Source organism: Xylocopa sonorina, chromosome 12 (genome assembly GCF_050948175.1).
Source record: "Xylocopa sonorina isolate GNS202 chromosome 12, iyXylSono1_principal, whole genome shotgun sequence".
Lineage (NCBI taxonomy): Eukaryota > Metazoa > Arthropoda > Insecta > Hymenoptera > Apidae > Xylocopa > Xylocopa sonorina.
In genome coordinates this window covers 11,010,021-11,036,874 of record NC_135204.1, presented here as the reverse complement: position 1 = coordinate 11,036,874, position 26,854 = coordinate 11,010,021, and the positions used below count along the sequence as shown (strand labels likewise).

At 48.1% G+C, this 26,854-nt stretch overlaps 2 protein-coding genes across 13 annotated transcripts in view; one reads left to right on the top strand and one right to left on the bottom strand.

Moving 5' to 3' along the window:
* Positions 1-8,615: 8,615 nt before the first annotated feature.
* Msi (RNA-binding protein musashi) overlaps positions 8,616-26,854 on the bottom strand; it is a 50,235-nt gene continuing 31,996 nt past the window's right edge. For all 12 annotated transcript variants that reach the window (XM_076905417.1, XM_076905414.1, XM_076905426.1 and 9 more), the window contains 2 exons: positions 10,875-11,115; positions 8,616-9,502 (listed from right to left, as the gene is read on the bottom strand). In XM_076905417.1, the coding sequence (XP_076761532.1) occupies positions 8,624-9,502; positions 10,875-11,115 (1,120 nt within the window). In that variant the 3' untranslated portion in view covers positions 8,616-8,623. The remainder of the gene's footprint in view (positions 9,503-10,874; positions 11,116-26,854) is intronic.
* On the top strand, positions 11,179-20,297 carry LOC143429923 (uncharacterized; the record flags this gene model as incomplete). Its single annotated transcript, XM_076905777.1, has 3 exons — positions 11,179-11,276; positions 11,353-11,428; positions 20,154-20,297. Coding segments are annotated over 3 exons (318 nt in total), but the record flags the coding sequence as incomplete, so codon positions are not given.

Below are 26,854 nucleotides of genomic sequence, written 5' to 3'. Positions count from 1 at the left end.
GAAAGCTTAACCGAGTAAAAAAGTGACATTTTCGAGTGCACCACACATTGTTAAAGCGATTCGTTTCAACTTTGACCTTTCGATGATCACACTTTTTCTCTCCATCCATCTGTCTGTCTATCTATCTATCTATCTATCTATCCATCTATCTATCCATCTGTCCATCCATTCATCTCTCTCTCTCTCTCAAACTCCCCGCCCCCAGCCCTCTCTTTCTCTATAGTCGATGGAGGCGACGATGTTGGTCGTGTATTTAATGATTGTTGGTGGTGGGTGATAGCGATGGCAGTGATGATGAATCGATGATTACTAAGTTAAGTATACTTGTGTCTTTGCTTCGTCGAATCACGCATACGACTAGGTAAGGCCTCGCTTTGCCTTCATCCGGCACGATCGCCTCGTATCACCAAGCGTTTCTCGCTGTAACCAGCGGGGTTGAGCGAAAATCACGCGCGACTACGAGATAATCGTACAGACAGGTGTTAGTATGTACAAGTCGTTGCACATGCACGATACATCGTTACTCTAGCCTCGATAGTGGCTGTCAACAACTAGCTGCAACTATTCACGCGGAAACAAACGGTTCGGAGCGAATCTTTCGAGCCAACACCCTTTCCGACTACGTTCGAGGGAAACGTTCAATCCGAAATCTACCGTCTGTTTAAATTGTAGCAACGATCGATCGGATATCCGAATGTTGCCGCGTGGAAAATTCTTTCGATATAATCGTAACATATCTCTAGAGCCACTCTGCTCGAGACGATCGATCGTCCTCGAGATCCAGCGAAGCTCCAGAAGATCGATCAATCGAGAAACGAGATAAGAAAAAGTATAAAAGGGAGAAAGACGAATAAATGAATCAATAAATGAATGAATAAATAAATAAATAAATAAGTAGATAAATAACGGAAGGAAAAAAAAAATCAGAAAAGAAACTAGTCACATTTCACAATTATGGCATATCTCAACTACACCTACACCATCGATGATTTTTAGCTTTACTAATAGCTACCAACATTTACTATGTATTTAAATAATGCGTGTAGGTAGAATTTGTTATCGACAATAATACAAATAATGCTCGTGATTAATACGTTAAACCTCGCAACGTCTACCGCGCTATGCGAAAGGTATCTACGATTACGTAATATAAGTGATGCGAATTTATGATTACGAACACGTGTATACTATATACGTCTATTTACGCAGGCTGAGTGGAAAATCTTGGTACGATCGAGTATTACTCAAGTTCGAGTTGACGAAGGTAAAGGGAGGAGGAAAAAGAAGGCGATATATTGTCGTTTCATTATTACTTTTCATCGCACTAGGATTTTCGAGTCAGCCTGTACATAAACATTTTTGTAAAGATAGAAAGGGAATTAAAAAAAGGTGGTCTTACCTGGTCTTACTTTAGCCGTTCATCATCCAAGTTGCCGCCCCATTGCGGATGCGAATCCGTGTGGAAGTGTGATTCTCTCTCTCTCTCTCTCTCTCTCTCTCTCTCTCTCTCTCTCTTTCTCTCTCTCAGACTCGCAGACACGCAGACACGCACGCACTCTTCTGTGGTGGTTGACATTTAGTCGTGCGAATTATTTTGACGGGTGAAAAAATTGCTGAAGGATTTACAAGTGGAGATCGGATTAAGGCACTCGGGTCACTGTCGAATCGATGATCGTGGGAAAGAATGCCGTTCAGAGTCGATAATTGTTAATCGCGGAACTGACCTCGAGGACGCACGTGGAAAATTACAGCCGAATCGAATACGTACTCGGTAAACCGTGAAATGATATGTATTCAGGGGGTACGCCCGACGCAGCTGGAGAACCGTTGAAACGTTCACCGAATTGGTCCGTTAATTATTTAAAACGACGAACTCTCTGAGAGCGGGTGCAGCAGTTTGGTTCTCCGCTGGTCGACACGCGACGGTACTTACGAGTTCCCGGTAAACACGGTATCACACGCGAGAAATCACAGCGCGACGTACAGGTAGTATAAAACGAACTACGATCTAAAACTACACGCTTCGTTCGCGTATCGCAAAACTATATAACGCTCGACGACGATATGTACACCGACCCCGGACACTGTGTGCGACGAGGATCGTTTTCTAACATATTTTTCATTTTTTTTTTATTTTTGTTCTTTAGTTTTCTTCATCTAACAACAAGATATCGTTTCAAAGGCAAGAGCTTACCGCGCGTACCTCCAGGACACAGCTCCACGGTTTCATTCGAACCAACGATACCGATCGATCATCCTCCATAGCGAAAGAAACGGATACCAGGTGTTTCGGTAGGCCCGAGCAAACCGGTGACAGTCTCGGTTTCGTCTTCTCTCTTCTACTATTCGCGTTTGCTCGAGCGTACCGATCGAACGGGACGAGAGAAACAGGGTTGGGAAATCGGTGGTGCGATACGCAGCCACCTCTTAAACTCGGCTTCTTGCACGCAGCATCCCACGTTAACGGTACCAACGGTTCCAACGGAAACAGTTTCCCCGTCGCTGAGAAACGTGGGACGTCGTGGATTTCGAACGGAGGGGGGGGGGGGGGGGGGGGGGGGGGGGGGACAAAACAATTGTGTACATATCGAATTTATTAAAGTTTACTCTTACTTGCTGGTTAGAGTGCGCCAGGAATGGTCTAGCTAAGTATGTATGCATGCGCTACAACAAATCCGCTGGCTATCTTGAACCGCTTAAGAAGCAACACGGAGCGATAGGGGGAGGAAGAGAACGTTCAAGACTGGGCTCTTCGGCTCGTTCAGATTTCATTTCCATTGGCCGGGTCGCGAGCAAAGGGCACGCAACGGGCGTGTTTCGACCAACCGCAGATCGCCGTGAAACGAGTGCCCACCGGGGTTAACGACGCTAATTACGACTTAATATTAATTAGCCAATTAGCGATGCGCCCGTGGTACTACGCCTCTGGCACACCGACGGTTGCCGTCACCCTTCGACGCCACCGACCGAACGAGGAGTCTGATTAAAGAAAGAAAAAAAAAGAAAAAAAAAACAACAAAACGAAAAAAAAAAAAGAGGAAGATGAAAAAAGAAGAGGAGAATGCAGGGAAAGGAAAGAAAGAAGAAGAAGAAAAAAAAGGGGGGTTAAGTGAGTTGTACAGAGACGCAAACAATACGTACGTGAGTAAGTAGTGTGAGGATAAAGTATATTACACAGAGAGCACCAAGAAACGAGAAGAAAGAAAAGAAGAAGTAGAAGGAAATGTTAGCTCTGGCGAGGGTGAACGAGAACTAGGAACGATTTCAGTTACGAGATGAGGAAACAATAAAGGAGGAAGGGGTGTCGTACACACAATACAGGTTAGCTACGAGTTTGAAACGAACTACTTTATTCGCAACTAAACTAATTATCTGTCGTACTTGTCGTCCTTTGCGTTCGCCGCTCTGCGTACTTCTGCGGCAGTATGCCGGTTGTCTCGATCCCTTCGCGGTTAGGAATCGCCGATGTATATCGTTAAGTACGTGCGTCCGTAGGTTTCTCGCTGCAGAGAACGCTCGCGTCTCGTTGCGCGGTCGTATTCACCGTCTATGGCACGATAAAATAGTGAAAAGAACGAAGAGAAGAATGAAAAAGAGGAAGCGAACTAGATTCAAAGTGCAGCTGAAGAGAGGAAAATGGAGGAAAATGGAAGACGACGGGGATCGCGTACGCTGGGTCCCGTTCGCATCACGATCGCCGATAAATCGTCGATCCTCGAGAGATTGCGATCGATTGGTAATCGCGAGAGCGTGAGTCCGCGTAACAGATTAACGGAAATGAAGAGAACGAAAAGAGAAGGAAAAGGAAAAGGGAAAAACAATCATTGACAATAACAACGACGATTAACAAAGATATGCAACAACACTCGTGTTCGGAATCGTACTTGCAGGGATAACAACGAGATTGGCCGGCAAAGATAATCGACGATGATAACGGATAATGATAATAGCGATAAATTAGTAATAGTAGTAATAGTAGTAGTAGCCGTAATAGCAGTAGCAGTAGCAGTAGCAGTAACGGTAGCAGTAGTAGTAGTAGTAGTAGTAGTAGTAATAATGATGACGGATAGCGATGTTGATGATGACGATGATTATGTTACTGCTTTTGGTCTTTAGTATTCTTTAATCGATCGGTTAGCTAATGACGATAACGACGACGACGACGACGACGACGACGACGACGACGGACAACGATGATAATAATAATAGTAACAGTAAAGGTAAAACGAGGCACGGAATATCGGATTTTCGTACACTGGATTTCGTGTATGTGTGTGTATGTGTGTGCGCGCGTGTGCGTCTATGTGGATTCGGAGGAGGATCTAAGACATGTCTCGGCAAAGAGTGCATTATTTTCTGTCTTCGTTTATTTTCATCCGGTTCCTCTTTCTCGTTCGGTTAGATTCGTTTCAGTCGTAGGTCGAAAAGAAGAAGTGGACGACACGGTTCGTAGGCTTCTTCCTCGTCCTTTACTTTTCGAGGAAGGACCGATTCGAGGCGAAGGAATATCGAAAACGATCGATACGTTCGTCGTTCTCGAACCAACCGATCCTCCGAAAAAATAAAAAAAGACCTCTTTAATCCGATCCGTTGCTTCTCTTTTTCTTCTGACGGACAAAACTAAAATTTTGTTTCTTGCGTTTCGAGATTCAGATACGCTCCGCCCCCCCTCCCCCCTCCCTCCCTCCCCCCTGTTCTCCCTTTGAAAAGTCCAACGAACACAGGGCTAAAGTACTACAGCCATTAATGGATTGGCATCTAATTGGGAAACGTTTTATGCAAGCATGTATGTTATATATATTTAGATCGGCAATGTTACAATTAGAAGAAGAAAAATGATCGAAAATTGTTGTAAAAGGAAAAAAGATACTTTTTAACGTAAACAAAACGAGGAGACAATAATAATAGTAATAATGGAAAAGGGAAATTCGATTGAATGTTCCCCTCGGTTTGACACGGTTCTGTTGAAAAAATGTCGGCAAGAAGACAGAGCAGCGAGACACACACTGTCCAGTGAAACAATACTGATAAAAACGACGAGGGCTGTGAAGGAACAACGGGATCTGGATCTAAAGATATCTCAATCAGCATGCTTCACCTACTGATCATTCTCAACTAATGGATAGTTAGCGATCATTAAAATACTAGCTACGCTAAGAATTACTCTCGACATTCGCAATAGATGTCTGTGTATGTACATATGTGGCGTGTGTGTGTGTGTTTTCGTACGCGTGCGTGCGTACGAATGTACGTACGTGAGGTGTATGTATATGAGCATATGCGTATAGCGTATAAAATACAGAATCGCCGCATGGTATACGAGAAAGGGATGGAAGAGGAGGAAACAGGTGGTCGAGATGGAACAGGTTAATAGTTGTCGACGCAAGGTTAAAGGTCGTGTCGTTTCACGATGATCAGTCGTGACCACGTCTCTTTTACGAGTCGAGTTTTTTCGTTCGTCGGCATAACCTTTGCGTCCTTTCTCTCTTTCGATTGATATTTTCGCAAACGAAACGGGAGGAGAGAGAGAGAGAGAGACAGAGAGAGAGAGAGAGAGAGAAAGAGAGAGAGAGAGAAAGGACAAAACAAAGCGTGGCGGGAAAAGGGAGAGAGGGGGATAGAAAAAGACGGAAACGTAATATGGCGATGGGGGTGGGTGGTGGTAACAAATGACAGAGGGTACATCGATATCGGATGTGTTCTTCCGAGGTCAAGTTTAAGTACGCACCCATTTTCTCTATTATCGAAGTACGCAGACCGTGGAAAATAGAAATCGGTTGCACCGTAGTCTCTAGTCGAATGATCGCCTTCTCGTTCGTTTTTCGTTAGAACGCGCGTACACGCTCGGGCTTATTTCGCAATTGTTTCTCTCCTAAGGCGTGCATTCGATTCTTTTTATGATTCTCACTTATGCATACGCTCGTTAACTCGTTCTCTCTAACTCCCCGCCCCACACCCACCCACCCACCCACCCACCCACACACACACACACACACACACACAGAGTCACACACACGCGCGCGCGCATACACACACACACACGCACTCTCTCTCTCTCTCTCTCTCTCTCTCTCTCTCCCCCTCTCTTTCTCTTACTCGTTCTCTCTTCCCTTACGTTTTCTCTCGACTATTCTTTTTTTTATTATTTTTTTCTCTTTTTTTTTGCTTACTCATCTAAACGTCTTCTTATAAGTCATAAATATCACTCGCGAGCTTTGTCGTCGTTAACGTTACAGTACATGTTAAGTATATGCTTAAGGTTTTATATCACTAAATAATATTACTTATCGTTTTTTTTTCTTTTTGGAAGAGGCTTTTTCCACGAATGGTTTCGCGCCCTTAATTTACCACCGCTGCTCTTCGGAGCGGCAAGTCTTTTTGACGTACATATTCAATTCTCTCTCTCTCTCTCTCTCTCTCTCTCTCTCTCTGTGAAATTTTTTCTCGCGTTCTCTCTCTCTCTCTCTTTTACATGTGATCTTGTCGCGCTTATCGTATCGTTATACTTAAACGGTAGACAGTTTAAAGTCTCGGTAGATCGCTTATTGCTCGAAATTTCTCACATTTGTCTCGTGGCTCCGCGTTTCCCTCGCCGTCGCCGACTGATTCATTCGACGTTCGTTCGGTTGGTGGGTAATCGCGGCGTCTGCTCGCTAGGCGGTTCGTCGATCTTCCGCCCCTTCGATCGGACACGTTCGAGAAATAAATACAAGAGAAGAGTCGAAAATATCGGAAGCGAGTATCGATAATTTGAATAATCGATACGAGGCGTCGTCGAGGTCGACTCGACGTGTCCGCCGTTATTCGACGGTGGTGGAAGGGAAGAAAGAGAAATGGAATAGAATCGATCGGGGGAGAGAGCGCGAGCCGATCGTAAATGGCGGAGAGTCGAGCCGCGGAAGCAGCCGCCTCGATCGAGCCGGGTTGAGGTCGCGGCCGCAAGAAGAACGCGGCGCGCACGGATACGTATAAATTAATTAAGTATCGACTCGGTTGCCCCTTGATTACGAATGCCTTAAAATTCTAGCTTAATCTGCTTGAAACTTATCAACTAGGTACGCTTAACTTAACGCTGAGCTAATCTCAATTTTGGGTTCCTGTTTGCGTCGTTCGCGTAGTAGCTGACGACTCGCGACGAACCTCTAGAGTATACCTAGAAACGTGTCTCTCTTTCGCGGTCGAATCGCGTGCCATTCGCCGGCGATGGAGAAATATTGTCTTCCATTGATCGAAGAAAAATATATGTATACCTATTGCGCTATCTCCTATTTAAACGCGTCTCTTTTACATCTGTACCTGTCGTCCTCCGTCGGTTTCGCGTGCACGCGGTTTACCGGTGCGAGAACCAGCCATTTCGCCGAACGAAAGCGCGCGGGAACGCAACTACGACCGAGATCCCCATTAGAAAACCAACTAGTCCATCTACAGACCGAGGAAGAGGCAAAGAGAAAGAAAGAGAGAGAGAGATTTTGATCGGTTGAAAGTACGTTTCCACGGGCTTCGTTTGGCACTTTGACCGAGGCGAAGGAGGTGTCTGTCGCGCGAGACAAACAGGAGAACTGCCTCGTCCTCTACAACGGAAGAAAGGCGCGTCGCCACGCGTCGAATCGCGATCGTCGCTTTCAAGAAGAAAACGTGTTCGAATTCCCACGCGCTTTCGTTCGGGCTCGCGAGGAAAAGCAAGGAACGGAAAGGAAAGATAGATTGGCTCGCGAGCTCGCGACTTAACGATACGACCCAAATCCAAATCCGTATCCAATTCCTTTCTGTTTCTTTCATTCTACCTCCCCTGTTTTATTGCTTCGTGGTCGAGATCCTTGAGAGTAAGGCGGCCGTTAGCGACCGCCGATATCACTTAATCGATTAAGTAATTAATCACCCGTACACGTGTCAACGCGATTTAACAACGTGGGAGCGTGTGCTAATCTAACTAGGAACCGAATGTGGCGTAAACGTAAAACACTTCAAATGATCGAGCGGATCGTGAACAAAACGAAATAAAATGGAAAATAAAATTAATCGAAAGAAAGAAAAAGAAAAAGAAAATAAAAATGTAGAATGCGAGAACGAATCTCGCGAACAGAGGACGAAAACACAAGTATCGCAATAATACATTCGTTGCGATTCCCGTTACATGCTTTCCTTTCCCCCGCCCCCCTCCCACTCTCTCTCTCTCTCTCTCTCTCTCTCTCTCTCTCTCTCTCTCTCTCTCTCTCTCTCTCCCTCGACCCCTCTCTCTCGCCCTTGTTCTGTTTCGCGCACATACGCTCCTTCACGCATTCTTCCCAATGAGTAATAAATTAATTGACAAGCGACAATGACGAGTGGTAAACGCAAGAAGAATGAGTTCGATTTCCGACCGGAAAAGTCCTCGCGCCCCGCTCGAGGACTATGCCCTCCGGTTCGGCAGCCTGTATATTTGGTGGATCAATCGGGGGATCGGGAGAAGGTAAAGGAAAAAAGGAAGGGAAGACTGTTCGTTTCGCGTTGAATCGTAGACGAGAGAGAGAGAGAGAGAGAGAGAGGGAGAGAGCGAGAGAGAGAGAGAGAGAGAGAGAGAGAGAGAGAGAGAGAGAGAGAGAGAGAGAGAGGAGGGCGTTGGTAGCGCGCGCGGTCGGCTCGTTTAAACGTACATGCCCATTCCGTACATGGAACCCCAGTCGACGCCCTGGAAACTCGACATGTCGACGTTGGTGAGGGAGTATCCTTGGTAGGGGTTGGCGGGTGCGGCAGCGGCCGCGGCGGCGGCCGCGGCAGGCGTGGCGGCGGCCGCTGCGGCGGCGGCTGCGGCGGCGGCGGGCGGTGCCGGAGCGGGCGCCGGGGCGGCCGCGGCCGCGGCTGCGGCTACCGCCGCGGCCGGTATCGGGTAAGGCGCGTATCGGTACGCGGAGAGGGCCGGATAGCTACTGGCGAACAGTTTCCCGTAACCGGCAACGGCGTTCTGAACTTGGGCGGCCGCGGCCGCGGCAGCCGCTGCTTGGACTTGGGCCTGGGCTTGGGCCGCGACGATCTGCGAGGCGGTCGCTACCGGTAACGGGGGTTGCGGCGCTAGCCGGACGCCCAACGCGCCCAAGACCACTCTCTTCCCTAGGGCCAACGCGCCCGGTTGTACCGCCTCCTTCGGCTGGGCCTTCTTGCACTCGACCTTTTTGTTTTTTATCGTGTGGAAGTGGATCTCGCAGACTCGGTCCACTACATCCTCGTTCTCGAACGTGACGAATCCAAAGCCCCGGTGACGTTTCGTTTGCTGATCCATCAGCATCACCGTCTCCTCGACTTTACCGAATTGGTTAAAGTAGGCCTTCACTTCGTCGCTGCTTGTGTCCTGGCTGACGCCGCCGACGAAGATCTTCTTCGTGCGGTTCGCCTGTTTCGCGCGATTCTTTGGCGTCGCGTGTTTCGGGTCGATCTTCTTTCCGTCCAACGTGTGGATTGGACACTTGAGCACCTTGTCCACGCTACCGGGCTCGGCGAACGTGATGAAGCCGAAGCCACGACTTCGCTGTAACCGAACAAGCCAGAACGGCCACGATGCACAACGACCGTCTCTCTCAGCTTTCTTTCTCCCTTGCTCACTCTCACTTTCTCCCTTTTTCTCTTTCTCTCTCGCAGACACACACTTCTCTCTCTCCCTCTCTCTCCCTCTTTCTCTCTTCCTCATTTCTTTCTCGCCCGTTCACCTCGGTCTTGCATCGTTTCTGCACGTTTTCGCTTTTGCCTACACAGTGCGATCGATCCTTTCGTTTTTCTTTTTTTTTTTTTTTTTCTTTTCTTTTCTTTTGTTCCGATAACCTGCCTAGAAAAAATTCATCGACGATTTCACCTGCTCGCGACGTGAATTAAACGACGCACGCGGCGTTCCGTCCCGTTTTCCGTCGTCCCTCGATTCAAGTTAAATCCGATATAACGTCACGTTCCGTCGAACAAGTATCCTGTCTCGTTTATCTCTATATCGTACTCTGTATATACCTAATGTAAAAATGGTACCACAATATATATATGTGTAAATATATATATATATATATATATAAATATATATAAATTTTCTTTTATATACAATTAACTAAGTACTACCAAAACTACCGGTTACATGCAAGACTGTCCAAGCCAATGTAAGACAAACATTCTAGGATTACGTGAGACAAGGACTTCGAATAAATATGTAATGATAAAGAATCAACTGAAGTTACGATCGTTAATTGCATCGCTACCGTAATACGATAATATTATTATCTATGCCCACAGTCCTCGTTCGTGATCTCTCTCGAATCCCGTGCGAACGTTCTTTTTAGAAACGAGCCTCTGCCTCTTTTCCACCTTTTACGTTTTAAATACAAGTTTTAATACAGTAAAGTACCAAGATACGCTTCTACATCCTTTACACTGTCTGAGCAAATAAATTAGTTACATCGATTAGTACAACTTCTCTTCTACGATCTACTATGTGAAGTCTCGTGCAAAAGTGGAAGGAAGAAACTGGTGCATCGAATCTCCTCGAGGCGAATTGCGTTTCGACCTTTTCACCCCGTTTTCCCGTCCCCGAACCGGAAATATTGTTTGTCCGGTATTTCGGCCGATACGCCGATGCGAACACGATTTGACCTATCGAGGAGGTGGTAATGGACGAGAATTTCAACGACCCGCGAGTCGATGGTCCGATCCACGAGCATTTCGTTCTCGCGAGATCTCGATCTTCCCCACCTCGGGCTAGGGTTGACGAGGGACGGCTTTGGAATCGTAGCTAGGCGAGATAAAGGGACGCGATTTGACCGCGATCGAGATCGTCGATCGAGTCGAAACGATGCGCGCGAAAACGGACCATCGATCAAGATGGAGAAGCCGAGGACGTAGCGTCATCCATCGAGTGAACCGACCTGTGTAACGGGATCCTTCATGATCAGGACGTCGGTGACGGTGCCGAACATGCCGAAGTACTCCCTGAGCTTCTCGCTGCTGGTTTGCCAGGACAGCCCGCCGACGAACAGTTTACCAGGTGCCGGATCTCCGCCGTTGGGCGTACTCCTACCGGAGCTCCCGGAATGGCTACCGTTTATAGGCACCAGGGCGTTGTGAAATTCGTGCTCGATCGCGCCGTTCGCCGCCTCCATACCGGCGCTGAAACACATTAAATCATCCCTCGATTAGAACCTTTCGCCTTTTCAGATTCCCTTTCTCTCCTTTCAGATTATACCGCTGCTGGCACTAGAAGCGTGCGTCCTTCTATCCATTCCTATCCTAGCCTCTCACAGGATCTTCTTCACCACGATCGACGTTCGGTAAGTTTATCGAAACAAAACCAAACAAAAACCCCGACAGATCGAGTAATCCAATTTTCTCCCACCGTCCGTACAGAATTGCCGGTTATCATCGTTTCGAGATACCATCCGTACCAACATTCTTCGATCTGCGAAATCCTCGTGTTCTCAAGGTTGGTGTGAAATTTTCAACGATATAATCCTACCGATAATTCGACGCGTGTGAATGTACGTAGGTAGGTACAATAGGTAGGTGGGTAGGTTGGTAGGTAAGTAGGTAGGTAGGTAGGTAGGTAGGTAGGTAGGTAGGTAGGTAGGTAGGTAGGTAGGTAGGTAGGTAGGTAGGTAGGTAGGTAGGTGTAGGTAGGTAGGTAGGTAGGTAGGTAGGTAGGTAGGTAGGTAGGTAGGTAGGAGGATAGATAGGCGCGCAGAATCGAGCGAGTCCTGAAACGACATTTTATTTTCTATCCGCTGTCACCGTTCGTTATCCGAAGCTGGCACGCATCGATTCGGCATCTGCTTCGAGTTGGCACGCGAGTGTTACAACGACGCCGATGTCCATCTTGTTCGTCCATCCAGGGGGTTTGTTCGCGTTCGCCGTTACTGCTCGGTATCGTACCACGCGGGGTTAGAAAAGACTGGTACCCCCAGCAACAGCGATACGATCGATCGTTCGATCGATCGATCGATCGATCGATGATCCCGTCGGGTGATCGAGAAAGAGGAGGAGGAGGAGGATGCTATTTAACATAGAGTCCCATCGCTGTAGACGAGGAAAGCGTAAAGGGAGTAGAGGGGAAGTAGAGGGGAAAGCAAAGTGAAACGGAGCGAACCATTTGTGGGAGTCGGCCAGTGGGAGACGAGAGGGTGGACATAGAGCGGGGGTGGAGGGTGAGAGAACGCGCAGCTGGTGGATCAATACGCCCCTCCGTTCATCCCCTACCGAGTTCCCTTTCGCAACGTTCCGCCCCTGCGAAACGTCTATCGAGACGCGACGCTGTTTTCCTGTTTCGCTAGCTAATTTAGCCACGTAAGCTCTCGCTGGAGAATTCGCTGGTATCGGAAGCGGCGAGAAGAGAGTCCACTGGATGGATACCGGTCGAATCCGCGGTTTAAGTTTACGTTTAACCGTGACCTTTTCCAGTAAGGCGTAGAGAGATTCGGTCGGAGAGATCGTCCGCGGCCGTTTGGTGGTCCTCCGTGACCCCGATCGCGTTGGTGGATTTTCAGTTTCGATGCGGTGGTGGCCCTCGGCAACGTCGAGGGTTAGTTTCCTCCTTTTCGCTCTAGCGGGCGGCCTCGCAGGCGGAATATGCGCGGGTCTCGAGCCGCGCACGAGCCACCCTTTCGCCAGCCTACCGTCGTTCGAGCCTCGGAGAGGGTGGTTCGGTGGTGGGGGGTGCGTGTGGACAGGGTGCGGAGGCGCCGTCGCTAGCGAGCGACGCAGTGCCGTCGGGACGCTCGACCGAAGCGATACCGGTTAAGCGGAACGGTCAGGTATATCGCACGAGATACGCCGCGGTATCGCCACCCCCTATTCCGGTGGTGGTAGTACTCGCCCCTCCTCGCCGTCCTCGATCGAACCGCGTTCGATCTCGGTCGTGAACACCGACCGTTGGTAGGGAACGCGCGCGGCAAATTCCGAATGGAAACCGATCCACCGGCTGCCACCGAGGGGGACCAGATGCTGCCCGGCTCCAAGGACATGGACGCTCGCTCACCGCCACCGTGCCGGGGATATTGTCTTGTCACAGCAGTACGCCTTTAAAGAGTTACTGGTGTGATGGGACATTGTCCTCGTCTCGTGGTTTTCGTCGCTCTGTGGATTTCCCGACGAGAAAGTGCCTCCTATTTCCACAGGTATCCGACGGACGAGGAGACGATCCGCCTCTTCTTTATTTCTGCCAACGTGGATACGACGAGGACGGCGACAACGAGCGTTTCCGGTCGATAACGCGGCAGCTTCCGGAAGGTGCGGCTATCCGGTTGATTTCAGAGTTTGTTCTCGGTTCGCGCGTAAGAGATCCGCCTCGGATTGCACACGTCAAAATGGCCGTGCCGCTGTGCTCTTTTCGGCTCGATCAACGATCGTGATATGCCCGTTGATCCAACGGAGGTGGTGTGCCCGTGGGGTACGATGATGTGACGAAATCGCGTGGCCTAGTTCGACCGAGTTCCAACCGACTGGTCGTACTACTACCGTTCCTACCGTCTTAACCCGTCTTCGGGTTATGCTTAAACCCGAAAATATCTCCACTCGTTTACTGAATAATGAATCAACCTTGTTTCCGTGCGCGACTCGGTCTACCGAATTAGAGCGGCGCCACCACGGGGTAGTGGAGAACTCGAACGGGGTCGATGAAAAGGTTAACGCCGGGTTTAGGTCGATCGTATACCTTTTCTCTTTCCCTCTGGCCGCCCCCCTCTCTCTCTCTCTCTCTCTCTCTCTCTCTCTCTCTCTTACTCGCTCCGCTCGGCTCCCCTCTAGGTTACTTCGCGTTTCCCCAGTTTCGATCAGAATTTCTGCTACGGCGACGTTACGACGATCGATCGATTCACCGATACTGTGAACCGTGTGACGCGACACAGATTCGAGGTCTGCGCGATCTATCGAATGCCGATTATTAAAACCTCGACTCCGTTAGCGAATCGACGAGGTGCCTGGTTTAGTCGTTGGTAGCGATAGTGTTAGTGTTAGTGATTGCGGTGCCGGTGATGCCAGTGGCAGTGTCGGTGGTGTTGGTAACGGTGAAGGTGGTGGTGTGCCGGGTGGATGGGGTGTGGATTGTTATCTAACCTTCCTGCCGGTTGGTAGAGGGCACAGCCGGCAGGCGGCGACACGTTTGATCGCGAGGGAAACGTGAAAGGGTGGGTACGCGCAGAGAGGAGAACCAAAGACTGTTGGTCGCCGGTTAGTCGTCTTCGTCTCTGCTAACCACGGCCAACCACCCCGACTGACCGATCCAAGATTCGACGTTTACGAAAAGCCAGAGGGATGATAACGATACGGAAGAACAAAATACGCTCCGCCATATTCACCTCAGTGAGAGACATCTTAGACCAGAGAAACCCCATAGATGTGTAGAGCCTAGAGTACATGCAGTCACGCGCAGATGTCGTTGTTGTGTAGACATTGTTATAGATTAGATAAAATCCGTCTTAGAGATTCGCGTGAAACGTATAAATATAAATGTACAAATGATCGAAACAGCTACTCCATCTACTCTTCGTACAGTACGTATAGTACGCGTCCTCGTAGACTCCTTAAATGTTACACAATGATACGCGAAATATCCGCAAAAGTATCCAGTGATTGTTGAAATGCGAGTAAGCTAACTTCTTCCGATAACAAACAGCGCGCAATTTGCATGCATTGCGCGTTGCGGTTGTCTATGCGGTTAGGCGATGCATACACATCATCGTAACTCTAAATGTTAAGCACCGTTATTGCTCGTTAATCGTTATCATAGAATTGCACACGTAGATTATGTATATATATATATATATATATATATATATATATATATATATATATATATATACATACATTCGACCTTCATCGATAAGATTTTAATCGAGGCGTAAGGCTTGTAACGAGGGACGATTGCGTATGTGTTGAATAAATCGAAACGAAATTGATTTTAATCACGAATCGTTTACCTGGATACCCTCGATTTCCTCATCCGTAAACTAACACTATATTTCGCAGCAGTTGAAAATATTTCCTAAGTAAAGTACCTTTCGGCTTGGTATAGGAAAAAAAAGAGAGAGTTGAGCCGAGTCCGACTGGCGTGGAAGGGTGACTCATTTGCAAGTAACACGCGTAAACGTCCATTAAAATAATTACAGTGCACCGTGATCGAAGGGATTAAACGTCGCGCGTGGTGGAACAACCCTTGCTCGCGCTCGTTTCAAGACTCTTTTCTTCCCTCTTCTCCCTCTCCCTCTCCTCGAGGAGAACGGAACGACCGTGCGAGAGAGGCAGAATTTATTTTAATTTGGACGATATTAGTTTTAATTAAGGCACGGAATGAACGCTGCTCGGGCCGCGACACGAGTTCGCGAGACCGGATGAAAATAACTTTGCTTGAAAGACTTTACGGCAAGTTCTCGACAAGGGTACGGCAGGCAGGCAGTTAGTTAGTTAGTTAGTTAGTTAGTTAGTTGGGGTTCGTCTGTCGGATGAAAGGTAAACAGCAGCGGAGGACAGGTGTCGGTGCGACGGTTGATTGAAAATAGTAAAAATCGTTGTTGGGCACTCGCGATACATCCCTCTTGGAGTTTTCTCTCCCTCGGTTTGTGTATCCAGCGGCCACGTTATTCGATCAATACACTCGGGGTTCCAATTAATCCAGAGGGGTGCCCTCGTCGGATGGGCCATGGAAAACCCTCCTAAACCGCAACATGAATCGCTAACACGAACGACGCCGCGTCTTCTACGTCATCGTTCGACGGGCGCACCCTCGATACTTAATGCCGGCTTGCCGAATCGATAGGGGGGATTGTCCTTTTCGATTTCACCATCTCCGAGGCTTAACGAGAATCGTTAAGCGTAGGCACGGTTCTTGCGTCGCGGGGACATTTAGATCTACGATCGTGCGAAAACTGCTAACGATTCTTCCACCCACTTCTCGTTTAAATTCGAACCTCGCCGAGTACTTATGCACTCTTTCGACGTTCGAGGACGAGCGAAAAAGTTTTGTTGCACGTTCGAAGGGGGCGGGTATCGAAGCTCCTCCCGTGGTAACGAGCAGTCCTAGTTCGCGTCCAACTTTCCGTTCATCGTGCTCGACGGTCCTCGTAATTCGAACTGAACTCGAGAAATAAAGTCGTACTAGTAAAGTTAAGCTTCACCCCGAGATCGGTTGCTTTCCTTCACTTATCCAGCAGGCGTTATCCAACGCGTTGCGTCCAATTTCCTGAATTATCAGATATGTTCTTATTATCGCGATCGCGATGGTGGTGATAGATCTCGTAAAAGAGACAAAGAAGAGAATGTAGATAGAATGGAGGGTTGCCGTTTCGTGCAGTCACGCGATCGCGTTTCCTCGTCTGGTTCAATCGGGCGTGGCCGTGTTCGCATTTCATTAATCACCTTCTAACGGTACGATATCGCGAAAGCTATTCCGCTAATCCTCTTTTCTTGATAACCGACCTAAACGAACGGGGTCGAAGGGCGTGAAAAGGTGAAAGATGTCAGAAGTCTGTCTCGCGGAGATTGCTCGATAGCAACAAACGTAAAGTCAGATCGGAAATACTGATCGATTCCTACCCGTATTCGTAGATGGATAAGATGAAATGCGGTGGGACAATCTTGATAGCAGTCGATAAAGGGAATTTCTACGTTACCGCAAGCGCGAGGATACGTTACCGACAATTTCTCTGTCCGTGTACCAGACGAGCAATGGATCAAAATGCACCCAAATAAAACACGTTGTCTCCATTTTCATTTACAATTTATTCGGAATTTTTCGTTTATCTGTACCTAACGAGAAATGAAGCTTGTTGAGAAGCTAAAGAAAGGAAAAGAAAGAGAGCGGAAGGCATTTGCTTTATCTAAGACAGGAAACACGATCGAACGATAGAACGCTTCATTGTTACGACGACTTTCGTTTCGAAGAACCGGTGCTCGCTCGTTTGAATATTAATCCTGGCATCGCTTCGTTTTAAAATCACGCACACGAACTGTAGCTCGTTAATCGACTTGTTCGCTGTGCTTCCTTTTAATTAATATATATATTATATAGAATACTTCTGAATGACCGTTATTCGTTGGATAGATCGAGGAGGTTTTGTGTCCCGATCGTGAAACAGCCGCAATCGCGTTGATCTCCCTAACGCCGAATTCACCCTTCCACGATACTGCTACTCCTCTCCGGTAGTGTGGCTGTCTAGGATGTTAGTCTTAACATCCTTCGAATCGGTTTTATTCTCCCTTGCCGTAAAGAGCAGCTCTCCACATTCTGTTTGGAGTCCCCAGCCTCGGAGAAACTCGCGCAATCGTGCAACAGCTAAATTGATTCGCGTTGTTCGTCGCGCGAGTTTAATCAACTTCTTGCCAACTTCTTGCGATCGTTTCTGGGTTTCCTTTAACGAGGATTGCGGAATTACGGGGTCGGAAATTTTTCATCGGATTTTCCACTTCTTCTGGAAACTATTTCTGCTTAGTCTGTGTTGAAGAGGATAAAGAGAAGGCAGGGGTCGGTTCAGGTCGACGATGTACATAGACGACATACACACACGTATCGTAGGTGGGTAGCTCGAGCAACCAAGTAACAGAACCGCGGCGGGGTCGAGGAGAGAAAGGCTCGTCCGATTAGAGAGAGAGAGAGAGAGAGAGAGAGAGAGAGAGTGGGAAAGTTCCGTATCCCCTTCGAACGAGTCGCAAAAGCAGTTGAGAGCAGGAGAGTTTTGGTAATTAGAGACTCACGAGAGGCAATGCACCCCGTGTCCTGGTCACCGTTCTTTCCTCTCATCGTGCTCGCACCATCCGCTGCTCCAAACATCGGGATTCGTATTTGCATCGTTGAAAAAAAGAGCCTCTAACTTATTTCCCACTCTTTCCGCTTTCTGATCCCCTTTTTGCCGAGAAGAGTCGTGGGAAGCCTGCGAAAATCGTCGATGCTTGTTTTCGCTCCAAAAGAAAATGAAAACAGAGGCTCGAGAAGGAGGCGTTGTACTTTGTCGTTTCTAGATACTAATTGCTTCTAAATCAGGGGACGATGCAATTGAATAAAAGAAACATTCCTTTGGTGGAAAGGCGGTGTTAGAAGAGAGAGCTTTAAGTGGCGTATCTAACGAGGAATAATATAATAATATGATGACGACGATATACATTGACAAATGTGTACACATATATGCATACGTGTTAGAATACGTACATAAATATAGAGAAAGATAGGAAGATGGATAGACAGATAAAACGTTACTCGCGATATTTGTAAATTTGGGAAAAGCCATTGCTCGGATCGGATGTGTCCGTGTACGTGTATATAGATAGACGCGGTGTAGATACGTAAATAAAAGCGACATGGCAAATACCATATATAGTAATAAATAAAATAGCTAGAAAACCAAAGACTAGCAGATCGGGACGAATATTTCAACTAGAAGCAATATTTCTATACATACATAATAATGTGAAATCGAAAAAAGGCACTAGAGTCTGTCGACGTATAGCGCTTTGGCATCAGTTGCGTAGAATTTGATTTCGGGGAAGAAGCTGTGCGAGCAGCAGTATCGTAGAGGTCTGTAGCAAAACTCCCCTTCCAACATCGCTCGTTGCTCGCATCTCCCACCCCCGGTTGGTGCTCTTGAGAGACCAGCCAGCAAACTCCATTCCCACCTCCGGCCTCCACCACCACCACCGACACCTCCCCTTGCCAGCCACCCCTCGACGAACCTATCTTCCTGGTCAATAACCTCGGTGTGCCGTGTGCCGCCTGCCGCTCTGTTCTACGCTCTACCATAATCGGCATAATCGGCCACCACCTATCTTCCTCTTTTTATCACTCTCCTGTACGTGTATCAATTGCAATACTACGAAACTCGTAATTCGAGCGGGAGGGAATAATGCGAGAACGAAGAAAGTTTGATTTGAACGAGAAAAAGTGCTGGTGCACAAATGGAGCGGGAGAATAAAAATAATAAGAAAAGGTTGATCGGATCGATAAGGGAATATTTCGAGGAAAGGAGCAGTCGTCGCGAGGGGTTGCCACCCCTGTAAGGTGACGCCATCTGTGCCAGTTGTCGGGAAACTCGTCTTAAAAATCAACCCCTAGGATCAATACGCCGCGCGGGGGCAGACAGTAAGTCTGCGAGACGCGAGCGAAACGAGGGTCGAACGTTTTCTATTTTTCCAATTTCTCTCGATTATTTAGGAAGAGAACGCGAGTGTCAGGGATAGGGTTTCTTTGTTTACGAGCGAATCGACGATCCAGCTGTTCGCAGAGACGATTTAGAATATCACACGCTTTGGAAACCATAGGAAAAAAAACCAGTCGATCGTAAACGCGTAGGTAGGGAAGACCCGTGAATTCGGGTCAGGCATTTGGCTTACGAGAGTAGTTTCCAAAGGTTTCCTCTCTCTCACTCTGGTACGTCCGCTTTGCGGCTTCTAACGAGATAATTTGATTTAGGAGCAAGCTGCACGGAGCGGCAGACTCTTGTCCCATCTTTCTCTGATCTCTTGCGTGTTTTACCCTATACGCGCAAACTTTATTTCGCGTTTCGGATTAATCGGGTGCAAAGTCGGCGCAAGTCGATTTCGATCGGTCCTATCAGAGGGCTGATGCAACTTGGAAAGGTAAGAAGCTTTCGAATTAATAGAATGGTCGCGATGCACTCGTGGATCGAGTCGAGAAGGAGGTTTTCGAGTTTTCACGGTTTCCGCGTCGTCGAAGAAAATCGTCGAGGTGGTGGTCGTTGAAAATGTAGGTTTGCGGGTGAGATTAATTAAGGCCTGGCGAGCGCAGACGCGCACTCGTAATTTTAATTACCGGTAGGTAGTGGTAGCAAGCCAGTCGTCGATACCTTCACCTTTCGTTAGGTCGATGCACCGCGATTCCATTTCGATATCGTAACGTCGTAGAGGCAGGAAAAACAATCTGGAAGGCTGGATGATTGTTCGCGGTTCGCGATGCAGGAGAGAGCGGCGAGAAACACAGAGCTGAGCTCGGTTTAATATTGACAATGGGAACGACAAAGTTGCTAGCAGGGCTGGATGAGGGTTTATAGAGGGTCGGTGGTGTGGGGTGGTAAGCAGCTTATTGCGAGCGGCGCGGATTTTCAGCAACGTCGCTGTTTGACGTTGACTTCTATCCGATAGCTGGAGTGCGCGGCAGCTCGAGACACATTTCTACCGAAAAACTCTTACATTTTTTTCTCTTTATGTTCCAGCTAATCAAATTCCGCGACTGGAAGCCAACGATTCACCTGGACAATCGATATCGGCTGATGAGAAACGAACCGATGTTGGACGCGAACGGAAGAGAAACCGATCGGATCGGCGAAGACGACGGTGCTCCACCTATCCTGGAATGATGGAGGCGACCACCACCTGAATTACTTTCCTTCGATATATATCTAATAAATATCGATTTCGGAACGTTAAACGTTCATCCTTTCCTAGCTGAACGACATTCGTTCTTCTTCGAAGAAGACGCCAGGTGTGCGCCGGTCTGCTGAAAGCGAAAGCCGCGAGCAACCCTCTTTCGATGTCCGATTGTATATAGCGCTAAATAGGGTGTTACAGAGGCAGCTGTTGCACGTTTCGTCGCGAGATTGTAAAATTTCCCACCGGTCGCAGTAGTTTTCGATTGATCGTGATTGATGAAAATAGATGAACACGACGCGAAATACGTTCGGAGAAGCCGCGAGCGTTCCTATTAACCAGATAATTTCGCGAACGATAAACAATCCAGGCCGCGATTTACGATCACCGCCGATAACGCGCTACTTTGAATTAGTTTTGGATAATATCCAACGCTATCGAACCAGCGTACTAACAAACGATCCTGTGCTTTACCATTGAAAGGCGATCGAGGGAGATGGACGGACGGAGAGGCGCTAGCGACAGCTGTTACTTGTCCGGTCCGGGTTGAGGACCAGGCTATATAGTATTATATAGGTTGGTACATTCGAGGTAGCGGCTCAGCCAGCAGCAGGCTCGAGACCTGGACCAGGCCTGCGCTCCACCTCGCCGACATCGTCGCGTCCTCGGACAAAGAGCTCATTCAGACACGGACAATGGCCCTGGGTGGATAGGCTGCTGCGACAAGGCTCGCTTTACAGCCTGCAGCAGCCTGGAAACCGCTTTTTTTCCCCCAATGTCGAGAGAGCCTCGGACGTCGATTAATCAACATCGCGACGAATCGTACGGTGAAGAAAAGTAAATCTCGATCATTGGTCGTTTCGCAATTAGCGGTGGGAAACGGCGGCGGTCAGGTTCGATCGAAATTACGCGTCGCGACTCGAAAGAATAGCCGAGGAATCGCGAGCAAGTATCGCGGAGAAAGGCGGAAAGGCTGAAAAGAAGAAAGGGAAGAAAAAAGAGAACGTTCGTGTCCCCTTTTTCCGTCCATTTCGAAAGGCTTTTTAGCGGGCAATTTGCGGACTGGCTCGGGTCTGTTATGCGGCAAATGACGGTACGCGAAAGTGAGAGCGAAAAGGAAAGCGAAACAAGTCGCTCGTGGAAGCGAGAAAGTGAATCGGTGCTGCTGCAACTCGCCGGCTACCTTCTCGCGGTAAACTGTACCAGCCAGCCTCGCCAGATCGCAATTGCGACACGGATTTATGCGCTTCATCGATCTCTGTTCTAAGCTAATAGCAACGTTATCGATAAGTCCGGAAAATCGGAGAACCGCGGTATCGATCCTTTCCACTGATCGACTGATCGACACTTGTTGAACGGACTTTCTTTACTGTTTCGTTTAATCTCGACGAAAAGCTCGCGTGGAAACGGCTTCAAAGGGCTATTCAATAAAATCCGCGAGAAGGGTCTGCCGGTGCGTTATTTCTTTGGTGGGAAAAGAAGTTTCGATGGGTAGAGCTGGTGAGATCGCGCGGTGTAACCACGGGACGGGTGAAAAACGAATTTTGTGGTCTCTCTCGGTTCGCCTCACAGTCGATCACGTTTAATTCTCAACTGCTGAAACTGTGCTACTCGCGTTTACGCGCTGCTATTTATTTTTCCTCAAAGTATACCGGAAGAGACGGTCGTCGAATATTTCGAAGAACGGTTGCATGGGAACGGGAACGGGAACTAAGAAAGGTAGCAGCGGGGTAAGGTAAAGAAATGAGGAGAAGAGCAGGTAGAAGAGAGGAGAGGAAATAAAGAAAGAAGTAAAAATCGGGCGAGGTGAAGGAATGCTTGGCCTTGGCGGGTGCTGGTCTCTCGCTGGAGAGGTCCGAACGGGAAGGCTAAGGATAGAAAGGACGCCAGGCTCCTCTTATTCGCGGAAGGAGGAGTACTTGGGCCCTTTAGCGTAACCCAACGTGACGCGGTAGATATATTTATTTAGAACCTCGGGTACCGATAATCCCCCGAGAACGGTGACCAACTGTCGGGGACGGAAAAAATGATAAATCCGTTCCAAGTTCGCAAGTTACGAACGTCGGTAATTGCATTTCGACGAGAGGCCTTTCGACCCGTTCTCGTTGCACGGAGTATCGAGCGCAGCCAACGATTGTTACGAAATTTTCTTCCAATTATGAAACTACCGGGCCAATAGCGTTCGGGCCAACCCAAGGATTCCACGATCAAATGTTTCCATGTTCGTTTCAGCTTTGTTCGCGCTTGCACGCGCGGCCAACCGAACTGACCAAGGATGGACTGGTATCGTGAATTAAAAATAAAACAGATTTCGAGTTTCCAAGTCTCGCGTGTATCCACCTTTTCTTTCCCCTTCCTTTTCTCCTGAACAAATCTGCATTTTAGATAAGCTACCGTTCCAGTCTATTTCAGTGCACAGTTATTGTCTATTCCGATCGGAAAATTGCATTATTAATTTGTTGAACCGGTTTTCGTAGCCGGGACGTAAAACTTTCCTACGAACATAAAGTTAACGTTGGTCAGCGTTGGTACCCAGCGTTCTATCTCGTTTCCGGAGAAAGCATTTCTTCCGAAAACGCAGTTGCATCTTGCGTTCGTACGCCGGTGCAAATGCGTGGTCGTTGACACAGAAAGAAAAAAAGGAAAAAAAAAGGAGAGAGAAATGTAAAAAGCATTACTTTGAGGTTTCGAGGGACGTTCGTCGGAATCCATCAGGCGACGATTCTTTCTCATCGCACGAGTACCCTGGGTGTTTGCATCGACGCTGCGCTAAAAACGCAGCTCGCTCGCTTCATTTGGACAGCTTTCGAGTATCAAACGGCAACCGCTTTTCGTGGCCGTAATTTCACGGGAGGAGATAAAATAGTCGCGGCAAGAGGAAGAGAAAACGGCAGCGATTGCCGTCCACCGTCTTGGGTACGATTAGGATTGACAGTCGTAAGAAAATGTGGACGTTCTGACACCGTTCTCGAAAAACGCTTAGGTTCGAGTCACGTTATTTAACGCGACGTTAAGTCGACTAACAATAAGTGGTTACCTACGATATTTAAGGTCGCGTAGTTAATTCGATTTCAAGGAACGTTCCGCGCAATACTTTTGCCGAATGTTGAAATCACCAGCGTGCCGATTTCTTTCTCGTTTCAAACGAAATTTGCTATGGTTTCTGATCTGATCCGAGCGAATCGGAAATCGATACTTTCGCTAAAATCTCGTTACCAACGGGACCGTGAAGCGATTCCGATCGATGCCAAGCAGCAGAAGAAGAAGAAGAAGAGGAAGCGGAAAAAAAAAAGCAGGCAGGATAAAATCGTTAACGGGCGATCGAAGTGTGGGACCACGGTTAAAAGGCCTCTCGTTATTTATCGCAGAACGCGCGTTAATTTAGGCCGCAAAATTAGCGTTCGTCCAAGGCTGTTTTATTTTCGACTCGAAGCCTGGCGCGAGGGCAACTTGACGTGATCGTCGTCGCGGCGGTATCTCGACCCAGGGATGAACGTCATTTAGCCATTGGAATTTGTCAGTTACGCAGAAATAACGTCGAGATTTTTCTGACCGAACGGAACTCTGCGCGACCTGACAAATTGTAGCTCGAAATACGATCTAGGCGGTATCGATCATCGGACATAAGTTAACTCGAGCGAGCGAGTCGGTTAAAGAGGGAGAAAAAGACTGAGAGACTTTGATAATAAAGGAGAAGAAAAGTCGACCGTCTCGGTCCAACGAGCGAACGACGACGAGTGCGTGTTCCGTCTACCGCAATTTGCTCTCGAGGTCCTTGATCTTTATCTTTGACGCGTGTACGTGGTTTGAATCTAATTTTCACGCCAACTTTCCAAGTGTCGCTGCCACTAATTTTGTCACGATAACGCGACGACGTACGTTTTTCCCTTTGCATCGAATCAAATTTAATATATTTCTTAATCGGGCTGATGTATCCTGCCAGTAGCGCGGTATACGTTACACGTTTCACTATATAGGTTGGGTGAAAGTGGACATTTTTATGAAAAGTCAATTGTAAGCGAGAGAGAGAGAGAGAGAGAGAGAGAGAGAGAGGGAGATAGTTAATCTACGAGGCGTGGCACTCGATCTGAACTCGGGGAGGAGAAATTGCGACTGCTTTGTTTCCTTATTTCTATAGTTTCTCGTTGGTTCTTCCAGGTAGTAGTTGACGATTTTCTGGTTTTCGATCGGAGCGAATATATGGTAGGTAGTATACGTAGGTCGCAAAGGGTATCGTGCAGACGAGCTGCTAGGGGAAGTTGGCCGAATGGTGGCGAGATCACTGGCAAAGGTTGGGGAGGGAAAGGGAGCGGGAACGAAGCCAGAGGAAAGAGAGAAGCCTGATAGTGCCCACCACGTGCATCGACCGAGGTCTTTGTCACTGGATACCACCGGTCTAGCTAGAATACTTTTTGCAGAACCGAGTCCCGGTTCGACGGCCACCACCAAGTCGATCGGTTCCATGTTGCGTATCGAACTACGCTTCGAGCAGGATATCGAATGCAAAAAACCCGGGGAGAAATTCGAAACCGAGGGGTTTGTCAAATTTTCTCTTACTTTATTCGCTCGGTAAAAACTGAGCGAAAACAGTCGAGCGAGCGGAAACGGTTTGAAAAGCGAACCACTCGGAGATGATATCTTTTAAAGTACGGAGAGCAAAGGAAAATTTCCCGATATTTATCCGGCCGGTGTGGAAGTCACAACAGAAGTGAACAGCGGTGACATCGAAAGCACCTCGAGCGCGATTCTCCACCGAGGCAAATAATCGAGCAGTCCGGGCGATGGCCAGACTGCCGCGCACTAAAAGCATCTGACGGTGTCAGTGACGGACATTTATTGACACAACATTCGCGGATCGTAGCTGGCCACGCTGCTGGTTATCGACTGCACAATGACGGATATTCACTGGTCGAAGAAAACACGTGACTCCGATCCCTTTTATCCTCGGTCTCTCTTTCACCCGCAGCTTCCATCCGCCGCGTCGCGCGCAACCAATTTCTCTCTCGCCGTTCTAGCAAAACCAATTGCGTGCTCCTCGGTATAACCGGCCGCGACCTATCGTCCAAACTAATTACAAGCCACGCTTTCCACCGAGAAACAAACGTTCGCTCGTTGCTCTCGGTCTACCTTTATCATTGGGCCCCGTGCCAGGGAATTGTGCTCCGGATGAAACTTCTCTCTCTGGTCAAGCTTCGCGGCACCTTTCCTTCTACGCCTTCCGCCTTCTGGGACGGGAGCGTTTTTTAACCAACCATTATTCAAACTAAAGTAAAGATAACTGAACAAAGCCGAACTGTTTAACGTATAAAGAGTGCGACACAGTTGGTTCTTTGAGGGAGCACCCGGATACACGATGCACAAAATGAATCGAGCGCATCTTTCGTACCGAGAGCGCGTACAGTTTACGTCCAGTTTACTTTCCGATTCGCATATTTCGGAGAACCTAAGCCAGAGAACGGTTGCTCGTTTCTATCTTAAGAGGAGTTCAGTGGTATATCGGTGGTGGTTTCGTAACGTAGAATTACGAGGCACGTAATTCGTACGTAAATTATTCGCGGTTCACCGATAAAATCGGCAACGTTCAAAAACACGTGGTACACGCAGCCTCGATCCAATTCGCCACGCTAACGTTGCAGCGCAAGAAAGCATCGATAAGTACGCTTTACGATTGGCAACCATTGTTGAGAACGATGTGTTGCGCATAAAATAAAAAAAAAAAGAAAAAAAAACCGGCACGTTTGATTGCCCTGCAGGTGTTTTTACGACGCGTTAAGTTAGGCATGCGAGTGCGCGCGGAGTCTCGGATTCGCGTAAATTCATTTCGAGATGGAAGTCGGAGTTCGCGAAAGGAAACCTAACCTTACCGGTTGGGCAACGCTGCCAGCCGGTTGTTTTATCATCGCCATGACGACCGGGTTAAAGAGAGACAGAACCGCGACGATCTAACCTAACTGCAAAAGTGACGGCCCTTGTGTCACGCTACTCCCTGCACCCTTTCGCTGCTTCTTTCTGCTTTATTCCCCTCGCGAACAGCACCGAATCGTCGTGTTACGTTGCCAGGACGACCAAGAAAGCGTTTCTCGTTAGAGGAAACTCGCGATACCAGTCGCGACACGCGACAAGATTCTCCAACGTTTACCACGCTACGATCGTTCTATGGTTATTCGTTGCGCGGAAAGACAGCACGACGAAACGCGAACATTTCTGTCAACTTTCGAATCGTCCCTCTCGCAGCCATTCTCGTTTGCACGCGATTGATTTCTCTGAACCAGTCAGCAAGGGCTCCCCGCGCGATCCTAGTAGGCGCACACGCTCCTATCTACTCGTTTGCACGCAGTATACACATTGAAACATCAGCGTGAGAGGAAGGTAGATAGATAGATAGATGGATAGATGGAGAGAGAGAGAGAGAGAGAGAGAGAGAGAGAGAGAGAGAAGGAGGGAAGGGCAAAAGCGCGACAGAGAAAGGGAGAAGGAGACAAAGGGGAAAAGGACAAAGCGTCGACGCGCTCCAAGTTCGGGTGTATGTATACCGCCTATCCTGTAG